This window comes from Bos javanicus, chromosome 5, assembly GCF_032452875.1.
Source record: "Bos javanicus breed banteng chromosome 5, ARS-OSU_banteng_1.0, whole genome shotgun sequence".
Lineage (NCBI taxonomy): Eukaryota > Metazoa > Chordata > Mammalia > Artiodactyla > Bovidae > Bos > Bos javanicus.
Genome location: NC_083872.1, coordinates 23,689,057 through 23,707,749, shown reverse-complemented (window position 1 = coordinate 23,707,749; position 18,693 = coordinate 23,689,057). Strand labels below are relative to the sequence as shown.

The 18,693-nt window shown below is 42.3% G+C and overlaps 1 protein-coding gene across 2 annotated transcripts; it reads right to left on the bottom strand.

The window, feature by feature from the left end:
• Positions 1-483: 483 nt before the first annotated feature.
• NUDT4 (nudix hydrolase 4) lies at positions 484-16,930 on the bottom strand. 2 transcript variants are annotated; one of them, XM_061415742.1, is made up of 5 exons: positions 16,465-16,930; positions 6,148-6,258; positions 5,272-5,316; positions 3,433-3,517; positions 484-3,249 (listed from the first exon to the last, which is right to left on the bottom strand). In XM_061415742.1, the coding sequence occupies exons 1-5, from the start codon at positions 16,561-16,563 to the stop codon at positions 3,047-3,049; spliced, it is 543 nt and encodes a 180-aa protein (XP_061271726.1). In that variant the 5' UTR covers positions 16,564-16,930; the 3' UTR covers positions 484-3,046. The 2 variants fall into 2 exon arrangements, with proteins under 2 accessions (XP_061271726.1, XP_061271725.1); XM_061415741.1 differs by having other exon boundaries at positions 3,433-3,520; positions 16,465-16,912.
• Positions 16,931-18,693: the final 1,763 nt, after the last annotated feature.

Sequence of the window (18,693 nt, the reverse complement as noted above, 5' to 3'; positions counted from 1 at the left end):
ACCAAATGAGATCTGAGTAGAACTTTTATGTGAGGATTCTAAAGTTGATCTTACGTAAACAATTATTTTGGGTAAATAAAATGGCCTCACCAGTCACCTTTTTGAAACAGCTGTAATAATTACTGTGACCATAGTGTAGAAAGTATCTGCAACATTACACCAAAGTACTCAGGATAAGCCAACCCCCCCTTGAAAATTAACAATTTAACACTAACTCCATTAGGAAAGGAGAATAGCAATAAATAAGAGAACCACAGTGGCATGACTGATGTCCTGTACAAGATGGAAAACAGAGTGGGAGAGTAATGGCAACACCTTACTGGTGAGCCCTTTTACGTTAGTTAATTCCACTATTAAGAATCATAAAAAGGAAGTGTGTAAGTAAACGACTAGCAGAAAATTATATGGCCATCAATGGGAAGATAGTAAGTAAAGCTGTTACTGTGGAACACCAGACAAGTTTTCACTTTGACAGTGCTAAGCTGTGTTAAAAAAAACTCATTTCCATTTTTTATTTGATGTTTCCAAATATAAAAAAAGTCAAGATTCTTACACCAATTATCTCAAATGAGACCATGCAAAGCAAAGTGTGTACAACAATCATTTCCCCTTCAGTTCTGTGTGATTGACAGAAAATTGAATGGCGTATGCCTGGTTGAAAAATTTCACCAGTTTACAAAAAAAAAAAAAAACACCAACAACCCAGCAACAAACATGCAAGCCAGTTGCTACTTTGTGTCTACAAGTTACTTTATAAACTTGTTTAATTAGGAGGCACAGTGAACTGAAAATTTTAGCTGCCCAAATTTATCTTGCTACCCCACAGAAAGCACAGGTGACAGTCCCAACACTCTGTAAACTCTGGAGAGTTGAGCTAGTAGACACTATTGGTTATCTACAGTAGGGTCAGCTCTTGAATCTGCAAAAGTCGGCTTTTTCTCTTAACAGAAATAAGTCTCCTTAGGGCCTTTCCTGTAGGAAATTTTGCTAGGCTGGGTTCCAAAAGAATAGTGAAGTGTGAAATTTAAAGTGTGACAACTGAAGTATTTTGATGCATTATACAAATTTTTCCTAGTTGCACAGACTAAAGACAGGTGCTCTGCTAAACAGCACTGAAGAAAATCCTGACCCAGTGGTACTACTTACTCCAAATGTTTCTGACCAAAGAAAATTATACAACAATATTTATAGGCTCACTTTTAAGAAATGGCTGACATTAATACTGTACATATTTTACATGTCAAATACATAGTCCAAGAGTTTATAAAATAAGTTCATGCATTATTACCTCTAATAATATCATATACAAGATACCCAGCCCCCCTCCCCCAGTACTTCTGACATTTCAGGTGGACACAAGTCTTATATACAAAAACAATCCAGTTCTCTCTGCTGCGTTAAGTATATAATTTAAAGAAACTTCAGAGATTACTGAGAAAAAACTACAAAGTGTCAATCTGTGGGATTTAAAATGTTTCCTTTAAAAAAAAAAACACCCAGAATACATAACCTCTGTACAAAGAAAAATATAAAAATTCTGGATGATCATGTTTGATCACATTACATAATTTAGGATGAAATGTCATTGGTTAAGTTTTTTTACTTTACTCATTCCTTTGACAGCATTCATTTGTGAACTAATATTTATATTTAGTTCAGCTGCATTTACGGCACAAGATCTCATTTTCAAAACAGTGGCACCAATTTTCCTTAAGTGTAACAGTATTCTATTTTTAGCAGCAATGATGTTTTAAAGGTTGACAATTTAGAGAACAAATGTTACTTTCTACTTTATATTCACCAGTTATGATGTTTACAAAAAGCTAATGGCTACATATGGAATCATCTTTCACTTTACCCCACCTCATTTCTCGCTTGGTCAGCAAAGTACAGACAAGGTATTCATGTGTTTCTGTTAGGTGGGATTCTTGGATTTAAGTGAATATAAAGACAAGTGTAAGACAAATTCTTAGTCCAGGTATGTTCCAGAGCCCCAGTATTTAGTGACATAATACCTACTGACCAGCTATAAAAGATGAGATGTTCTTAGGTGCCTTAATAATCTAGGTCTGTAACAGCTGAACAAGGCCATTTCACTCAACTGTGATGCAGTCAGCATCGACTGGCCTTTACCAGCAAGTTTAACTGACATCACTAAATTAGAAAACCAAATGTTTTTAAAATTAGTTTACACTGAGGGACGTATAGTTCTCATGTATTCTGTGCGAAGAGAGATTATGGATAAAGGGAACTGGCCATGGAGCATGTTAACTCAAATTCTAGGAGTACAGTTTTCATGATAAGATGTTATCTACTACATGCAATTTGCTTATAGTACCTGCCTAACAATCACTAGCTCTATAGAGTTCAACTTTGTCTTAAAGTGACTGTTGAGTCCCTTTACGGGAATTGGCCATATCAGGTGATGTAATACCACTTGTGAAAATTGAGACAAGTTGACAAATTCCTGAAAATAGGGTCATATAGAAAAAACAGTCCAAATCTGGGATCTATGAATTAAAACTGTGATCCTATGAAACATGTTTTTGGGTTCATGGACTGCTTTAATATCAAGAATTATTGTCATAAAATTCCCCTAGCAGAAGGATTTGTTGAGTATGTGAAGATGATTTTGTGTGTGCGTGTGCTTTGTAAATGACAAAACAATTTGAGGGGGGAAAACATACCCACAAATAAGTTGATGTGCCAAAACCCACAGACTGATAGCAAATGGACAAACACGGAAAAACAAAATGCTGTGAAATGCCAACCAAAATAACACGGTGGGTGGGTGGACTGGAGTAAGGGGGGTACAGTTAAGGCATCTAAAAAAAATTCCACATGGCTTTGGCTTATTAAAATATTTTACACTATCTTTTTTTTTTAAAGAAGATTTGAAAGCATCTGAAAAACATGCAAATTGTTTGAAAATCCTGCATGGCAAATTCAGACAGTTTGCAAGCGTCATTCAGATGTTTGTCAAGGATAATAAAGAAGCCTCTGCCCACAAGACTGCACAGGGTGGAAGAGGTCTTTGCAATTCTCTCTATCTTACACTAGACGGCAGCCCAGAGGTCTGTGCAGCAGTTACAAACAAGGTGTTACTGTCTGCAAGGGAAGGGACTGTAGAGTTTCCATTGGTGGGAGAACAACCCAGCTTTAGTTTTTCCAGATACTCTGCATGTACAGGCTTATGGCACTGGAGAACTTTGATGGCATCTTCTACTTTGAACCACTCTCTCTTCCTTCCTAAAAAATACCAAATGAAATAAAAATAAAAATAAATGAAGTTAACTTACAATTTTAAGATAACTCAAATTGGGAGATATATATTGATCTTCTCTAAAAAGCAGCCAAAAAATAAGATGCAAACTGAATATATATATAGTATGAATTTAAAGAATTCAGATAGCAAAAGGAAAGGGAATTTACCTATATTAACAGAATCTTCCCAGTCTTCTAATATTTCAGTGACAGTAAGAACATAAACGTATGTTCTGTGCTTTCGGTCTTGGTTCTGCTTGAATATAAAAAGAAAAGCATTTTAATCTACAAGAGCTAGTCATGTACATGTTTCGAGTGAAGAATTCAGTGCGGCGTACATCAGCGTAGTTTACTTGCCAACACAGGCAAGTGTACTCAGTCATACAACCCTCAGCAGCAGCGTGAATTTATGTAAGACGAAACATGAACAGACTTACTAACCTAGACCAGGGCCCCTCAACCTTGACCATCTATTTCATCACCCAGGATGCAGTTGGTTTCTTTTTTTTTTTTTTAAGAGACACTGATTCAGTTAGTCTGAGAGGAGGCCTGAGTACGTAAAAGCTTCCTGGTGAACTATGCACAGCGGAAGTTGAGAACAGTACAAGGATAGTCCATTTCTAGAATGCCATGTCCTATATGCGCCAACTCAGTTTTTACTCCTATTAAAACTGCCACCTAGCCTTGTGTCTGGGTTCAAAATCAAACACAAGCTGGCCTTAAAGGAAGGGGCTCACCTTCACCTTGATTAAAGGTAACCTTGTTTGCTATAGTCTAAGACGTCAGACAACTGCCCTAATTTTTTTTTACCACAGATGTCCCAAGTAATTCACTCATTCAGTATCTTATGTCTTTGGGAATGAAAGAGAACAGGAATAAAATAGAGGCCTCTCTCACTTAAAACATTATGCTTAAGGATCTGTCATCTTAACTCTATGCCTGGAAAATCAATACACTTCTTTGCTATGTTCACAAATTAATCAAAATCACCATGGTGACTAGGCAGGAACATTCTAATTTTCCCTTATATTTTTCTAAAGGGAAAGGTACACTGATTACCATTTTCTGTTCAGATTCTATGAAATTTAAATAGTATTTGTAAAGCACTTATTACTGTTGCCTTCCCATGTTACACAAACATGAGAAGTTTTCTTTACAAATCTTGTCAGCATATTCACATATGTACTATTATGTGTACCATGGTTACTCAGTTACAGAAAACTCACAATGTTTTTCAGTTTAACCAGGAGATGGTGCTATTTAACTGGGTAAAGCAAGTGGTGAATTCTGGAAAATTATGAACTTTACTCTTTACAGGTACTGTATTCTGGGAGTCATCAATTCTACCAGGTGCTGTATAATCAGAATTTTTTCTGATTTCTGAAAAAGGCTAAAAGATAAAATCTTTAAGGACTGTATATTTATAGTCCTATCAGCAGGCTTAAAGGGTATCTTGAAAAAAAAAATCACCATGTGTCTGATATACCATGTATCTAGGTCTGAATCTTATATGAAAATATATTTGAGAATAGCTTGGGTCTCATGACCTGACCTCATTTCTCCCCACCTTCCATGGAATACCTGTCACTTTCAAATTTCCTCTGCACAAATTCCATTCTGCCTCCAGCAGTAACAAATTATAGCAGAGAATTCTAATTCTGTGCTTCTAGTGTCTAGTCTGTGCATCTGAGTTTTGCATCCTCACAGTGCCCTTTTAGGATAAAGTTGTTATGCATATCATCCAGTGTTACATGCTGAAGGCAAAGGGTTCATTTCCAGGCAGTATCCATGAGAGACCTAAGCCCTTAGGTGATCCTGAGAATATTGTAGTAATGGTATATGAAAGTCAAGCAGCTTCCACTTCCCTCCCTCCTACATCCTTATGATTTCCTTGCCTACTGGTAGCTTCAGAGGAATATCTACTTCAGGCTGCTGCCAGATTACCTGGCCTGTTAGGAAGGAAGAAGTCATTCTATCAGCAAAATGAGGATTACTTTTGTAACTCACCTCAAATATGCCCAGGAGTCTGCCCAATTTTCCTTTTACTCCAGCCTATTAAAAAAGGACGAAATATAAAATTTTTATATAACGAAATTTATATGCAAGTTGTTTTCTCTGTGTTACCCTTCCACTGCACAGTCCTGTTCCTTTTACCTGGTGCTGTGACAGACTGCAACTTCAGTGTGCGCCACAAACCCAGAATGAAAACAGGCTGGCACGTGCTTTCTCTGAGAATGCTTCTCCCTTAAGACTCGTCTCTAGAAAACCTTTTCAATTACACACCAACACCCAGTGAGAACCTTATCACTCACTTCTCATTATGCCCTAACTGCTGTTCAAGAAGTTTTTATGGCACTTGATCTATGCTGTTTTGCTCCTGAGTAAAAGCAAGTTCCATCTCCTCCCAGCTGTGAGAAGACAAGCAGGCCAAGTGTACGTCTGTGCATGTGTGTGCCCTCATTTTACTGAGCTTTAAGACAAAGCCAGTAAAATAAGAGCAACCGGCTTCCTATATGTATGTCTGAAAATGAATTGTAGCACATGATGAATTTTTTTCTCTGTGCATTTTTGCTCAGTTAACACTAACCTTGCTTTGGGGCAAGGCCACCATGTTATATACTGATCACTGATGAGACTAACTGTTATATAACTGTGTGTTATTCAGCTCTGAGGGATTTCCACATTGATTTTTAACTATTTTACCAGGTAGAAAAAAATAATCTGCTTACCAAAGTGCTAGCTGTAGTCACACGCTTTAAAATGTTGAATTAGACAACCAAACAGCACTGTGTGACCTGCCTGTCCTCATGCCTCTTCCTTGGTGTACTTAGCAGACTGCCTCGTTTGTGAACCTTACCCAGGATGCACGACCCTCCGTCTTACCTCTTCGTAAACCTCCCTCACAGCAGCGCCATCAGGCTCTTCCTCAGGCTCCATTCCTCCTCCTGGGACAATCCACTGGTCTGGATACCGACTGCTGCTCACCAACAGGACCTGCAAGCCCGACCATAACTGTAAACCCCATCCCCAGAAGTACTACAGACATTCACATTTATTTGTTCATGCTACAGCAGCAGAGTTGGGCAATTTCAACAGAAACCGTATGGCTCACAAAGCCTAAAATACTGTTTGGCCTTTATAGGAAACCCTGCAAATCCAGGTCAAGAACAGCATTAAGCCTGAAATGTGCACACAGTTATAAAACAAACGAAAAACCCCATATACTGTATTAATACAGAGTAGTATCCTGCCAGTTCACTTTTTAACAGTATCTGAAACAAGAAGTAAACATCCATCCTATAAGTGAAAATTTGTGCACTAGGTTAGGTTGGAATTCACCCAAGTTGAGAGGACGGGGGTGGGGAAAGACTATGATAAATAACCAAATGATGTTTATGAAAGTGCAGGCGTCTTGACCAACTTGAACAGAAATGTCTGCAAAATTACTTAGTATATTGCCTTCAAGCAAACGCAAACAGTTCTCTCCAGAAATTAATCAGCTGAGACCAAAGCTTGATCCTCAGTGCAGATTCTGGTTTTCTGACACTGTGCCAACTGTCTGCCCAGCTTTGTCCCTACTGCCAGATAAAGGGCTGGCCCTCGGGAATTTATAGCCAGCCCAGGGTTGACCTACAAGAGTAAGGTCCAGAACCCAATCTCCCAAATGGAAACTTCCAGGCTGACACCAGTTTACAAGTCCCACCTTTCCCCCAAACCTCAAGAAAACTGGGTTGGGAGATGAGGGAATAACTTCAAGTGCATAACTCCCCTCAATCTGAAAAGTGGCAGCACGCCTTGGCTATAGACATAGCATCACCCCATAGTGGTGGATCAACTAACGCTCAAGGGACCTGAGCACGGTTTCTCTCAATTCTGATCTGGACAGGACTTTACTACAACACTCCTCCAAGTATATAACAGGCAGAAAGGAGGCAAGTCCAGAGAAAGCACTGTAAATTAACAATTGACAAAGCCTTAGCTAAAGTACTAATGGGGTTTCCCAGATGGCTCACTGGTAAAGAATCCACCTGCCAATGCAGGAGACGCAGGTTCGCTCTCTGGGTCAGGAAGATACCCTGGAGGAGGAAATGGCAACCCACTCCAGTATTCTTGTTGGGAAAATCCTATGGCCAGAGGAGCCTGGTGGGCTACAGTCCATGGAGTCACAAAGAAATCAGACATGACTGAGCACCCAAAGTACTAATGGCTGACACTGAGGGCACCACCAAGTCCAAATATAGAAATTCTGGTAAAGTGAAATGTAAGACAGCCTTAAATTTAAGCTTTCTTAGTTATGTCTTCCTCTGCAAAAAGAAGTAACTATCCTTGCAAGGCTGTTGAGTGTTAAGGAGTATAACATACCTCAGACCCTAGCCTACCTGAGTAGGCCAAGCACACTTGGCCTCCCTGTACTCACTGCAGTGAGTACTGCTGGCCATCACAGTTGGATCTTCTGCTTTCCCACCAACTGAGTTGGATTCATCTGTCAAGACAAGCTTGTTCCCCAGATTTTGCCAGTTGCACTTGTTTTTGTAATCACTGAACGTTAATGATAAAACGAGGGCAGGAAGTAGTTATCAAAAAGGCTCTGCAAAAATCCATTAAAGATGGGTTGTTGAAAGTTGCTATCAAATTAAGTATGGCTAAGATTACTTTAAAAAAAAAGACTGGAAGAAGGAAATTTTAAAAATCGAGAAAGTCAAAATCCTACTTTATACAAAGTGAACTGCAAATCAGACTTTGCCTTTGGATTTTATTCAAAAAGTATACTTGCCAATTGTCTATAGTATTCAAAGGCTTTGACCCTGTATCAAGACTGGCAAATGAATATGTTTTTAAGTTAAAACAAAAAATGTTTAAGGTACAAAAGTGTTATATCCTGTATCATGGAAAAAGTAAATGGTAACCACCAGTTCTGACCACAGAGCTGGAAGCTTCTTTTCCTGGTTCCTAGGCATGAGTTAGGGATAAACTGGTTTCTAGTATCTGGATAAAATTCTTACTGCCTAATTTTATGCCCTAAAAGCAACCTCCTTGATCACCTTCATAATGGAACAGGGTGGTGCAGGGAACTAGCCACCAGAAAAGTACATCTTCAATGACTAAACAGGGAGTTTCAAAACCATCAATATTCATAACGTTTGAGTTCTGAAAAAAAATGAAATTCAGTGTCATGTATCTAGGTCAATGACTAATATGTTCCTATTTGACCACAACAGTCTTTAAGAGCTAAATTACATAAGGTTAATAATGTTGAAAAACCATTAGTACAGTCTGTGTCTGTTTTTGAACTAACACTTAAGCTTCCAATTTAAAACCAAATCTTTATCTACAGGATATCACTGTCATATGACTGAACTTCTCTTCCAAATGATTTAGCTGAGAAACCAAGAAATTGTGCTGCAAGAGTCCCCTGACATTCCAAAGTGATTAAATTTTATCAAGCCATTAACTCCAAATGTATCTTTCCTAAAATGATCAATTTTAAATGAGTAATACCTAAGGTATAGCATCCAAATGTTTAGATGATCAGTATCTAAACAACTAGCTTAAGAGATCTGATAATGAGCCTTTGGTGATGGTACAGATTTGGAAACTGGTATGTTATTAAGTACTTGCCTACTCATCTTGAGTACCTGGGAGTGCAGATGAGGTCAAGGCTGTGTGGTAGGGGAAGGGGGTGGGTGGGATTAAGAAAAGAAATCTGAACAGTATAAGCAGAGACAAGGACAGTTAAAACCCCTACTATAGACTGGAAGACTCTAAACCCACACCACAGAGCATTATTACTCAGTATCTCCCTCTCAATTCCTGCAAAGCCATCTTCACATTCTATAACATCCCCCGTGTGCTAGATCTACCATGCAGCTTTAGGTACAAACTAATGCTCTAAGAAAGGTCTTACTAAAAACAAAAACTTCTGGAGAAGGGTTCTCAGACTATCCACACTTTTGTCTCAAAATAATGCTTATCACAATTTTTAAATTCTATAGCTGCATTAACCTTTACAGACTTCTTTCTACTCTCAGACAACTAAAAAGCATCCATAATTTTACTGGCTTCACAATCCTAGGTTGGCTCTTAGATGTCTGTGATGCAAAATCTGAGAGAAAGTGGTGAAATCTGCTGGAAGTTGTGCAAGACAAAAGGTGTGCAGTTGCTATGAGGTAAGTCTATTGATATCTGCCACTAAATATATATATATATGCGAATGAATATATTTATGTATTAGGTTGGGAAAAAAGTTCATTCAGATTTTTCCATAAGATGGTACGTAAAAATCCAAACAAAATACTTTTGGCCAGTATTTGTTGTCGTTCGGTTGCTAAATCATGATTGACTCTTTGCAACCCCAGGGACTGCAGAACACCAGGCTCCTCCGTCCTCCACTATCTCCCACTTTGCTCAAATTCAGGTCCATTGAGTCAATGATACTATCTAACCATCTCATCCTCTGTTGCCCCCTTCTCCTCCTGCCTTCAATCTTTCCCAGCATCAGGGTCTTTTCCAATGAGTCAGCTCTTCACATTAGGTGGACAAAGTATTGGAGCTTCAGCATCAGTTTTTCCAATGAATATTCAGGGTTGATTTCCTTTAGGATTGACTGGTTTGATCTCCCTGCAGTCTAAGAGACTCTCCAGTATGTTCTCCAGAACCACAGTTCGAAAGCATCAATTCTTCGGTACTCAGCCTTCTTTATGGTCCAAATTTCACATTTGTACATGACTACTGGAAAAAGCATAGCTTTAACTATATGGACCTTTGTCGGCAAAATGATGCCTCTGCTTTTTAATATGCTGTCTAGGTTTGTCATAGTTTTCCTTCCAACCCCAATAGTACTGTTATTTATGAAAGAAATGACCAAAGCTTTAAAATAAATGGTACTACTGCAGTAACAAAAGATAGGTTACAAAAACTCTTTCAATAAGAGGATACACTAACAGCTGACAGGTCCATACATGGTCATTCATAGGTTTTAAATTCTCTTTCAACTACTTTTCTAGACCTATTAGATTTTGTGCGTCCGACAAGATGACAAAGACTTTCGAAAGTAGACACTTAACTTTCCAGATAAGCCAGAGCTGAGACCAAAGGAAAGATTTATAAAAAGGAGGCTAGATAAAAAGGAGGCTAGTCAACCCACCAAGTTGCAGAATTAGACTTGAATCACATTCAAACCCCAACGCCAATGGCATTAGAGTGGTAAAAAGTGAAGACACTTCTTCCCCAATTCAACCTGGCCACCTTCATATCAGGATTCCTCCTACTACACTATCAGAGCTTATCCCTCTTTTCATGTATTGGTCAATTATCAGAATAAAACACTATTCACTTGGCATTGTTGAGAAGTTGTTTTTCATATGTGTTTTTCTTAGATACCCAATGTTTCAAGATTTGGAATAGAGGTATTTCTCATTTTTAGTAGCAACAGTATAGTGATAGTCAACTTGGAACCAGCCCTGAATCTTGCTGGACAAAGGTCTGTTTGTGATTTGGAATAATATTCCAATAATATTCTATAATATTACTCTATATCACCCAAGTCCTCCTCACTGAGGGATGTGTAAAAGCGTGTAAACTAGGATATGCTGTTCGATGTCTACATAATACAGCCATGCCCTCAGAGGCGGGAGGTACATGGGACTGTTGGTTCCCTACACCAAGGGGCCCCAAATTGCCCTTCGTGGTTTAGCTTTTACCCTTACAGTAGCTCTTGGTCACAGCCTGCCTCCAGGAACAAGAGAAAGTGAAAGCTGCTCAGTCCTGTCCAACTCTTTGCAATCCATGGACTCTAGCATACCAGGCTCCTCTGTCCATGGAATTCTCCAGACTAGAATACTAGAGTGGCAGCTGTTCCCTTTTCCAGGGGATCTTCCCAACGCAGGGATGGAACTCAAGTCTCCCACATTGAAGGTGGATTCTTTACCATCTGAGCCACCAGGGAAGTGAACAAGTAGTCACTATAAATTACTACATCTTTCTCAGAAAAAACAAAGTTATTCAGAGAACCCCTTAAGTGATCCCTAAATATAAGAATAAAGAATTTTATTTTGCAAATTGTATCTATAGATTTAGAAGCTGTTTTGGGGTTGTTGGTCTTTCTCTCCCACATTATCACAAACAAGAACAACATGAATGGTTAAAACTCTCTCTATTGTACTTAACAGTTTCATAGGCATTTGGCCAAAATTAGGGCAGCAGTATATTAGGAACACCCACTACGCACACATACATTTTAAAAGGTAGTAAGTTACAATAATAGTTAATATATCCACTAGCCACTACCAAGTTCTATTACTCAGCAAACTAGTACTACTTTTTGGGCTACAGAGGCAGAGTGCTATCAGATCAGAAACAAAGACACACTCTGTGAAAACATATTTAACCCAGATTATATGGATTGGTAGATCATGGTAAGCTGAGTTGACCATGACTTTTTTCTCCCAGCATGTTAATGTTCTGAAGTGATGGGATAAACTTTCACAAAACTGGAGAAAGTCTTGGTGATATACCAAAATCCGTAAGAATAAAAACGGATGCAAATCGTACATGAGGGCCTTCCCTTGAAGAAGTGGCTGATTGGGTAGGCTAAGCAGCCCTTCTCTAGGTTTAGGAAAGCTGCAGGCACAGATGAAGGAGGCTGGTGACATCTCCCTGCAGTTAGAAAAGGCCACCTTTGGATAGTTAATTCTGATGAAAGTGGTTTCTATTTGAAGTAAGAACCTTTAGGGACTCAACGCTCTTCATACATGTCTGAAAAGGCTTACTGATTCTAGGGGTTAAAGTACTAGTAGAGAGAAGCCGTAATATTTCTTAGTAGTAGTGTTAGTTGCTCAGTCATATCCAACTCTTTGCAACCCCGTGGACTACAGCCTGTCAGGCTCCTCTGTCCATGGGATTCTCCAAGGAAGAATACTCGAGTCATTTACCACTCTCTTCTCCAGGGGATCTTCCTGACTCGAGGATGGAACCTGGGTCTCCTGTATTGCAGACAGATTCTTTACCATCTGAGCTACAGGGAAGGCTTAGTTTTTGTTTATTAGAGCTCTGGTTTAGAGTTCCACAGGTTTCAAGACCACTGGCTCAGCGAGCTCACAAGCCAATTACAACAAAAAGTCCAAATGCAAGTTCTTAAGACTGTATGTTTCTCACTTTCTCACTTGCAACTGTGCCTGGATTCCACCCAGGATCAAGTCATTTCTGTTTCTCTCTTTAGAATGCTATCCTATTTTGCTGCCAGATCATCCCCAAACTTGAATACATCTAAAACTGAAATACAGCAAGCAACTCCTTAATCTTACACTGAAGGTGCTCTTCGTTTTTCAGCCACTTTTTTCTCTGCTCTCCTAAGCTACAGTTCAATTAGACCACAGCCCCAAGTCTTGCTCTGTTTATGATGTTTGGCCCTTCCTTACCCACTCACTGAAATCCAACTCCGAATGCCTCATACTGGATCTTAACTCTGGAGCACCTCATGGTACTTTTGCCTGCATGCTAAGTTGCTCAGTCATGTCTGACTCTTTGCGACCCTGTGGACTGTAGTGCTCTTGGCTCTTCTGTTCATGGGATTCTCCAGGCAGGAATACTAGAGTACTAGTAATACAAGAATACTAGAATACTAATTTTGCCCTTTCCTACTCCAGTGGATATTCCTGACCCAGGGATCTAATCCATGTCTCTTTTGTCTCCTGCACTGGCAGGTGGGTTCTTTACCGCTAGGACCAGATGGGAAGCCCGACAGTACTTCACCAGCACTTTATTACCTTTTATGGGCCTCCCTGATGGGTCAGAGGGTAACGAGTCTGTGTGCAATGCAGGAGACCCGGGTTCGATCCCTGGGTCTGGAAGATCCCCTGGAAAAGGGAATAGCAGCATCCCACTCCAGTACTCTTGCCTGGAGAATTTTTTGTGGAGCCTGGAGGGCTACAGTCCATGGGGGGTTGCAAAGTGTCGGATACGACCTTTTTTTCTTTTTATATCAGTCATCTGTCTAACCTCCTGCTATACGGAGCATGTTCCTTAGGAGCCGACACTTTTCATCTTGCAGCCTGGTTCCAACCATCATATATGCAAATACATTCAATGGAATCCATTTCAGGTTCCCTTTTGTGAATGTACTGCCCACTTTCACTGCAAAGGCAGAGATCCCAGCTCCTCTATGGAATACTTATTTGTTGTCTTGACTGGAAGCCCAGCTGTCAAAAGTTAGGGTGGTTCCCCATAGAAATAACTAATTGGAGAGGATCAAATGAACAAGAGATTTAGAAATAAAGGGCCTGGGCTCAAAATGATCTGCCAGCTTCTGTGACCTTGAGACAAGTTACTTCCATTGCCTAATTTCTTCCTTTACAGATGCTAATGTTTATTATCTAACTCAGGGAAGAAAGAGATGCAATGGGAAAATACATAAAACCACACCCCAAAGAATAAAAACTGCTGTGAGAACACCCTTCCGTCCTACAAAAACCTATTCTAAAGTCTACTTAGAACCCCTTAAGTAGAGAGCCAGACTGGAACACTGCACAGCTTGAGGGTCAAAAAGCAACTACTATTTTATTTCACTTTACACTCTATAAACACAACTACAGAAACGAAGATCCTGAAGATCTAAACCAGACGTTAAAGTTGGCTGTGAATTATTTAAAGAATTCCAGAGCCTTCCCTCAGAGCATATTCTCTAACAAACTGATTGACTTGGTTTCGCAACCTCCAGGTTATCAGATTTACAAAGTTTTACGTAATAAGCTTATCTAATAAATTCTTCAAATCTTGCTCTTTATTTTATAATGGCACTGGTCTCTTGATTCCACTAGAGGCTAGGAATCTAGCATTTATTACAGTAGCTGCTAATGCTAAGTCATTTCAGTCGTGTCCGACTCTGTGCGACCCCATAGACGGCAGGCCACCAGGCTCCCCCGTCCCTGGGATTCTCCAGGCAAGAACACTGGAGTGGGTTGCCATCTCCTTCTCCAATGCATGAAAGTGAAAAGTGAAAGTGAAGTCGCTCAGTCGTTTCTGACCCTCAGCGACCCCATGGACTGCAGCCTTCCAGGCTCCTCCATCCATGGGATTTTCCAGGCAAGAGTACTGGAGTGGAGTGCCATTGCCTTCTCCGTTATTACTGTAGAAACAATTTCAAAGCAGAAAACCAACTCATTTATCTGCTACGATCAACATCTGATGCTCTCCTCAGACTCTTGCTTTACCATTATTCACACAATACAGACCGTTTCAATTTCCTTCCATTTCCCATATTTTCCCCTGGGAACCTTCGTTTTTTACAAAGCCTGAATTCCACGTTCACATTATGGCAAGACTTCAAAGTCACTACTTTGAAAAGTCTTCCAAACTCAGCCTTGGACGATTTCACTCATTCAGCAAATCTTGTGCACCCAACTGCTCTGGGCCTAGCCTTGTGCCCAGAGCCCAGCATCAGCAGGGACCAGATGCTGAATTTCGACTCTACCATTTCCTAATTACCTCATTTGGGCAAAGTACTTCTGCTCTGCAACTGTCTCCTCACCTATACACCTGCAGTAAGAGGAGTAAATGTAACAAACTTAAAAGTCTTCAGGCAGTGCCGAGCACCTAGTAAGCACTCAACTAAGAAAATAATTACACAATAGTGAGCCAATCAGATAAGATTCTTGACCTATCTTGATAACTTCTGGTAAGTGTATTATTTTATATTTAAAGTTTGCTTTGTGCTAACGTGGTCCTTCCCTCAAGGACCTTCTAATCTTTTTAACAGAATGCACTTAAAAAGCCCTTTGACTTTGTAAATGCTAAAAGCCATTCTCTACTTTCTGGCTCTCCTAAACAGGCCCAGCCCCAAAACATCAACTTCTCTAGAAAACTCCTTTGGAATTTAAGTTTAAATTCCAATAGAGACCCCCAGCTGAGCAAGGGATCAGCACTAAAAGGCTAGGTTTCTTTTCAAAAAATAAAGAGTTTGAAGAGCACCATTCTGAGGTACTTTGATTTTTGTTAGCATGACAATATAAGCCGCTGAGAGTACACTATGTCATACTCATCCTAACTACAAGGACTAGCAATAAGGAAGCCATTGAATTCCCACCTCCAGCTTTAGCTTAATATTTTATTGGACATAATTGGATATGGAAGCAGAATTCAATGCTTTTCCTGTCTAACCATTTAGAAGTGGCAATGCTACAAGATTTTCATCAGCTACCAATCGACTACTACTATTGCTCCACGCAAAATAAAACTAGTGAACCATTTTTAAATTAAATAAGCGAAACAGAAGTAAGTATAAATTGTTCTCCAGAAAAACCTCAACGGCCTATCAACCCAATGCTGATGAGTGAATTAAAAGAAGACTGCTGCTTCCTCTTAGAACAAGAAAGACTGCTTCTCGCCAGATGTCAAGAAAAACATAGCAAAGAAGCTCTGATAAATATGCAGAGGTAGAGACTACCGTCGGAAAATGGCAACTTTGCCCACCTCTAGTCCCCCTTCTCCCTTCTGGTGATTCCACGTTTTTCACTACCCATCATTCTATAGTCAAAAAACTTTAAAAGAGGAGGTTTTTTTTTTTTTTTTTATTAATCCAGTATAAATACGCCAAGTGCTTGTAAACTAAAGGATCCACCAAAAAGTGGAACTGACAGAACCAGACCGAATGGGTTTTTATTTTAAAGCACGGGGACTGTCTGGATATTCCATAATCATGCCTACATTCATCTGAAGCCACAAACTGCTATTTCAGGGGAGAGGAAAATATAATAAGAGGCAGAAGGGCTGGGGCTGCAGCATTCACGCCATTTCTACTCTCTGTTAGCACTCAAGGTTTTATTTGGTTTCACGCTCCATTTGCAGGTTAAAGTGGTGACTCCCGCTAGGCGGGACCAAGATGGCCCGGGACCCTCCAGGGGGCCAGGAGGCGTCTCAGCCTCCCGTCCTAACCACGACCCGACGGGAGAGCGCAGGGCTGGGCGAGCCCCTTTGTTTCCACAATCAACCCAGAGAAAGGAAGGAAGGAGAGAGGGAGGGCGGGAGGAAAGGAGGGAGGGGGCTAATCCCTTCCAGCCCTGAGGCTAGACGGAGGGTCTGCTGGGAAGGGGATGGAGACAGGGAAGGGCAAGGGCAGAGACCTCCCATCCCGGCCAGCCCGGATTCCCACACCAACCCCGCCCCGGCGCCCTAGCGGAGGGGACCAAGCGCGCCGGCCGCCCTCACCTCGTCCTCCTGCTCGCTCCGGAAGCACAGGCACGCCGCCCGCTTCTTGAAGCCCTCGCGGTCATACGTCCGCGTCTGGTTGGGCTTGAACTTCATCATAGAGGCGGGTTCTTGCTGCCGCTGCTGCCCCGGCCGCCGCCACCCCGCCGGGCAGTGGGGTCGAGGGCGAATCGGGGCGCAGGGAAGCGAGGAGGCGGCGCGGGGAAGGGCAGCGAGGCCGGGTCAGTCCCGGAGCAGACGACCGCTCCGACGCGGGGCAGAGCGCGAGCGTCGGTCACTGGAGCCCGGGTGCCGGGGTGGAAGCGCCGCCTCTGCTCGGGCGTCCGCCGCTCTCCATGGAGCCCGCCGCACGCTCGCCTCCGCTCCCTCCTGCTGCCGCCTTCGCTGCCGGAGAAGGCGAGGCTACAGGCTCGCGCCACGAGGAGACAGTTGCAGAAACCGGCGCCGACTGGGCAGCAGCGCCGCGGCAACTTCGCACCGCCCCCTTCGCCATATTTAAGGGGCCACGCACGCCCCGCCCCCCTCGGCGCACCGCCCTGCGCGCCTGCGCGCCCGGAACCGTTGCAGCGGGGGCGGGGCAGCGGGGGCGGGGCCTCAGCCTTCAGGCGGCTGGATTTCGGCGGGGCGGGCGGGCTGGTGCTCCGCCCCAGCGCGGGAGAACCGGGCTGCTAGGTAGGTGCCAGCGAATGGAAAGAAGCAAAGACGTCCCCCCCCCCGTGTTTATAAGTCCCGTAATATTACCTGCGAGGACCTTAAATAGCCTCAGCACGAGCAGGGCCTAGCCACATTCCTCCTCGGCAAAATCGCTCCTGGTCAGAAAACGCCTGGAGGCCCCGTTGCGCTGGCAGCCTCTGTAGTGACTGCGTAGACGTCCAGAGAGCGCCCGTCAAGTGCGGGGCGGACGAGGGAGGCCTGGAAAGGTGAAGAAGACGTTGATGAAGACGTTTTATTGTTTTTGTTTTCCAGGGGAAGGGAGAAAGCACATTTCCTTTTTATTTTTTAATCTTTGGTTGGGGGTAGGCGTCGCTTGTATTCTTTAAAGAGTCAACTCAAGCTTAGACGTTTGTTAGAAGCCCTGGATAAAGGCTCCCATTTTATCCTGCCCTCCAGAATGCACTCATCAATGCTGGCTACTGCTAATATCTTCTGAGTGTATCTCTTGCTAAGTAACAGACATGGCCAGGTGTTGGGGCCGCCATCACCAAATAGAATGGAATGTCTCCTATCTAGGGGCGCTCAGTCTCTCCGGGACTTGGGACAAACGATTTTTGTGTTTTCACACAAGCGCCAGGATAGGAGCCAGGAGACCTACCTTAATGTTAAGGAGGTTGGTAAGGACGCCCAGGGGAGCCCCTCACCCAGCTCCATCCTGTCACCTCCACAGGGCCCGGGCCGCCTAGGTCCAGCCCCATCTGACAGTTCAGTTTTCATTCCTGGAGGGCCTCCTGAGTGCCAGACCCTGGCATCTCAAACCAGCCCCTGCCCTGCCCGGAGCGTAGGCACCTGAGAGCAGACAAATATTAAGCAATCACCCAAGAAAGTGTAAAATGACAAATGTGACAAGGTCTCAGGTGATAGAGGGTTTTATGGGGAGATTTGACCAGATCTGCAAGTCAGAAAAAGCAGCAGGCCAAGAGCTGAGGCTGAAGGAGGAGGAGGAGCTAAGTAGACCCGGAGCATTTTTAAGGCGGAGGGAACTGGGACTTACGGGAAGAACAGAGAGGGGGGTAGTGAGGAGAGTCCTCAGAAATGAAAGAAAAAGACTAGTGTGCCTGCAGACGGGTTCGGGGAGGTGGGTTCCCCTTCTGGCCCAGGGAACTGAGGATTGACCATTCAGAGGAGGGGGAGGGCTTTGGAGAGCTCAGAGTGGGCATTAGTCTTGTTTTTCTAGGCCTTGACCTCTTTTAGTTTAAGAACTACTGCGTGTAACTCATCTTCTTGCCCTCAACCTAGCAGGTGCAAGATTGTACAATGACTTAATGTTGAATAAGGAGAAATTAGGTTTTACCAAGGCACAATTGGAAACCTTATCAAGGCTATGCAGAGACATTTTCTAGGCCTTAACTTTCTTATTGAAGCCACTTGAAGTTTATTTCCAGATTTACAAACGGGGACAGAGCACAGCTAGGTAGGGACCCCAGTTCAGCTAACATGCAAATATTATTTTTAAATCATTGGTTCAAATTGATACAGTGATTTATCTCACTGTAGTCTTTTTAAGTGACAAGG

Coding starts and splice junctions, on each gene's coding strand:
- NUDT4 (XM_061415741.1), bottom strand. CDS start 16,563: ATGATGAAGTTCAAGCCCAACCAGACGCGGACGTATGACCGCGAGGGC. Junction 5,317..6,147: donor TGAGGGAGGTTTACGAAGAG/GTAAGACGGAGG, acceptor CTTTTTTAATAG/GCTGGAGTAAAAGGAAAATT. Junction 3,250..3,432: donor GGAAGATTCTGTTAATATAG/GTAAATTCCCTT, acceptor GGTATTTTTTAG/GAAGGAAGAGAGAGTGGTTC.